A 3897-nucleotide genomic window follows, 5' to 3' on the forward strand; every position below is an offset into this window, starting at 1 on the left:
ATAATCTCTCTATATAATGATTTTACTACCATATTTCACCTTATACCACACCAACTTGGTATAATAAAAACATCGAAAATATTAAGTACCGAGACCAACAATTTTAGCACCGTCAGTCACCACTTTAGTACCGTCACGGCAACCCTACTTAGCACTAGCACCGACAACCTTAGCACCGTCACGGCAACCCGACTTGGTACCAGCACCGGCAACCTTAGCACCGTCACCGACAACCTGATTTAGCACCAGCACCGAGAACCTTAAATTAAAACAAAGGCAACGTTCAATAAGCTACATATTCCAGCTTTTATTCAAGTTTGTCACTACCCATTCTTTGTCAACCCAACACTCCCTCGTTTCTGTTGTTGTTTTGGTATTTATACTTTCGACTGACCAATGACAGAGCTTGTTACATATTGTTTACAAATCGGCAACCATGGCTCATATTAGGGAAACTCCCGTAATGTTGATACTGTTTGTAAACAACGATTGATCTTCATCAATAAAGATGGGTTTCGACTTTAAATTTATTAGTAGATCATTAGAACAGTTTTATTTGAGTTTATAGTATAATAAGGTAACAACCGCGAAAATACGGAATCAGTACGCGAACTAAAACTTCTTAACAAACTAACATACACAAATCTGTCGTATCATGAAAACAATAGCCAAAATAACAATGACAAGTCTTACACTACTTGTAACATTAGACATCTCACTAACATCTATCGTTTTATCCTCAATAATTTCGAGAAACTATACAGAGATAGGTTTACTATAAAAAGGGTGGAATGTCGGCATTACAATATATCATCAGTGTTGATGTTGTAGCATAGCGAGTCAGTGTCCGTAAACAAGAGTGTTGCTCTAGATTCATATTTATCCTTTATGTAATTATAATGAAAATCGTACATAAGTGTCTTACAAATCGAGTATAGTGAATCCCACGTTAATAGGTCTGTTTAAGTATAATCGTTGTTTCAGCATGTGAACAGCCACCAAGTCGTCGTTGAATATTTTGAAGGCATGAAATGTTGGTTTGCCGATTAATTGTCTGGCCTTTGATGGTCATTCAAAAGTTTTATATCTGTTCTCTTCCTTAAATTTTCCATTGTCTTTCCAAAGACTGCATTATTCATGAATTTGAAAAAGTCCTTTTCGAACTCATTTGTTGCAAGTTTTCTCTTCTCTGTGTTGAAATCAATATATGTCTTGAGCCAGGGTCGTTGTTCAAATGTCGTGACTCTATGGATCTTTGTTAGTTTCATTCCAAGTGATAAGTAGAGCTTTAAATTTCTGTAATGTACCACTTATTTTTGCTTTGGATGTAAATTTTGTATCAATATTTCTGTTGAGGTACCTTTTAAGCTCAAATCGTCCAATAGCTTTTTTCGCATAGGGTGATAACATATCATATGTGACCTTCAATTTTTATGGAGCATGTGGATATTCGTTGTGGTCTTCGTGTAGCTCTCTTGGATATTCTAAGTCAACTTCTAATATATAACCATTTTCACTGTCGTCTGCTATGTCACATATGTTTAGGTTCTCAATTTCAGAATCGTTGATCCATCTGAAACCTTCAACTGGAAGTGCCTGTGACATGGCCCATCCGTATAAGTTGTTGGCATCTAGGTACATCACGTGATTAATTGGTTGATTTGGATCGTAGCTTGGTACATGTTCATTGTTAGCTTTGGCATGGCAATGGGATATCATTAATATTCCACCTCTTAAACCTTTATCTATAAACAAATGCATGTCTATGTCAGTGAGTAATTCCAACTTGACATCTGTCATTTTCAAGGCAGCTTGCCAGGCGAGGTATAGAAATGTGCAGCATCCAGTCTATAGTAGTTGAGACAGATCTCCCTGAAATTTTCAAAGACGTCGGCTAATGCAAGGACATCTGATAGAACGTATAGATCGTGGTACTGTCCAAGATTCTGTATGTTAAACAATTGCCATACCTGTTGTGCATGCGCATAGTCCAGTGTGGTTATACCTTCTCCCGATAGTGTACTATAAAACTCTTCAATCGGTGGTAGTTGAGTTTCCACAAACTTTGCCTCGGAATCAAAATACTTGTATGGGTCTACTTGTTTACGCAGAAGTAGGCTTATCCGTTCTTCTCCAAAGTGGCTTGTCATGTGTCTAAATTTACTCGAACCTTCTTTTGCGAGATTTTCCACGAGCTTTTGTAATGAGGAAGACATAAACTGGAGTGAGTCTATAAAGTCCATACATCCCAATGAAAAAGAAATATACTTTTCCATATTATTAGCTATACAATTCAGCTGCTTTCCTTCAACTTTTCCAAAAGCTTGCATAATCAAACGACTATCATATCCTCTCAGATTGTGAAAAACCACTGGAATTCGACCTGTAAACTTATAATTGATATTACAGTCGTTATGAGCTGCCCCTCTAAATTTTCCAGTCACGTGACAATGATCTCGTACTTTAATGTCTGCTAGTTCTTTTTTACATATGTGACACATGGTTGCCTTCTTAAAGGATTGCCAATCACTCCCAGTCATGATCATGGGTTCGCAATGCTTAAATTTCTGTTCTATTTCTTCCTGTTCTTGTACCATACACTCCACAACTTTATCAGCAGCATCAGCACCCCGATAAACTACTGGTTCATTTGATGTTACTGGTGTCAGACCTACCACTTTGTAAGCAAAGCCGCATGGTACATGTAACGTAGTCTTTTTCGTCTTTTGATCACACTCGTTGTTATACAAAATTGGTTCTTGAAGACATTCAAAATCTGCATATATGATGTATGGCACCTTAAGCTGTTTCCGAATATCTTTGTAATGTAACCACTTATTTTCTTCAGTTGGGAGTTCAATTTTCTGTAGTCCGTGGGTTTGGCAATATGGTAGGTGGTTGCTTAATATTCTTTCTTTAGTAAATCCGTGTAAGCAGTATGGGCAGTAAAAATGTCGTCCGTGATGTGTGTGCTGGTCACCTAACAACCGATTAAGATTTTTAATCCAGTAAAAATGTGACTTCTTGTTGTCCGATATCATGAGTAGATTAACATGTTGTTCAAATCGATGTTTTGAAATATGTATAGAGAATACTTCGCCTTTGTCGAATCCAAAGACATAAAGAGATATTTTATTCTGCTTTTCGAACTTTGGTATGTCAGCTAATTTCACAGGAAACATGATGGTATCAAAGTTTAAGCTTGAAGCGTGTTCCTTGTATTTCCAAACTCGCTCTCTGTGACATTTCGCTGAGTAAATTGCTGCCAAAATCGACCACATGAAACATTTGCTATCTTTGTTTTTCACATTGACTATTGCATGTTTAGATCTTAGTTTGATTGGACGAGGAATATAACTTGAGCCTTTTAGTGGTCTGTAACGTGCCATGTGTATTGTAAGATATACCACTTTATCCACCGTCCAATTACTCCCTTGTCGCTGATATTCAATGAAAGATGTATACATCTTTTTGATAGATTCCTTTAATCCGACATCGATATCCTGCAATTTTAAACTGGTCTGGCATTTCCCCGGAAATGCGGCTCTGCAGTTTCTATGGCATTTTCTTTTCGTCTGCTCATTTTAACCTTCATGGATAAATACCACTCCAATCTACCTTTTTCATTAATTTTACGCTTGATGACATTTTTAACATCATCATATCGGCTTTTTAGGAATGGCATTGGATCAAATTTATTCAATCCTTTTGCATCGATCGTATGTGTTTCAACGGTTCCATTGAGCGCTTTAAAGTTGCATGGATCCGTCTTTTCATTTGTTTCTGTACTAGTAGTAGTAACTGTAAATACACACTAAGGTGGGGATTTCCTGTGTACCTATTAATAGACTGGGAATTTTCATCAAATATATAGAAAATATATATATATACTTAATC

General features: G+C 36.8%; 1 protein-coding gene across 1 annotated transcript; it reads right to left on the reverse strand.

Annotated features, from left to right (window-relative positions):
* Positions 1 to 1802: 1802 nt before the first annotated feature.
* Positions 1803 to 3467, reverse strand: LOC139497432 (uncharacterized). The gene has a single exon (XM_071285653.1). The coding sequence runs from the start codon at positions 3465 to 3467 to the stop codon at positions 1803 to 1805; it is 1665 nt and encodes a 554-aa protein (XP_071141754.1).
* Between the last annotated feature and the right edge of the window lie 430 nt (positions 3468 to 3897).

Source organism: Mytilus edulis, chromosome 12, assembly GCF_963676685.1.
Source record: "Mytilus edulis chromosome 12, xbMytEdul2.2, whole genome shotgun sequence".
In the NCBI taxonomy this organism is placed as follows: domain Eukaryota; kingdom Metazoa; phylum Mollusca; class Bivalvia; order Mytilida; family Mytilidae; genus Mytilus; species Mytilus edulis.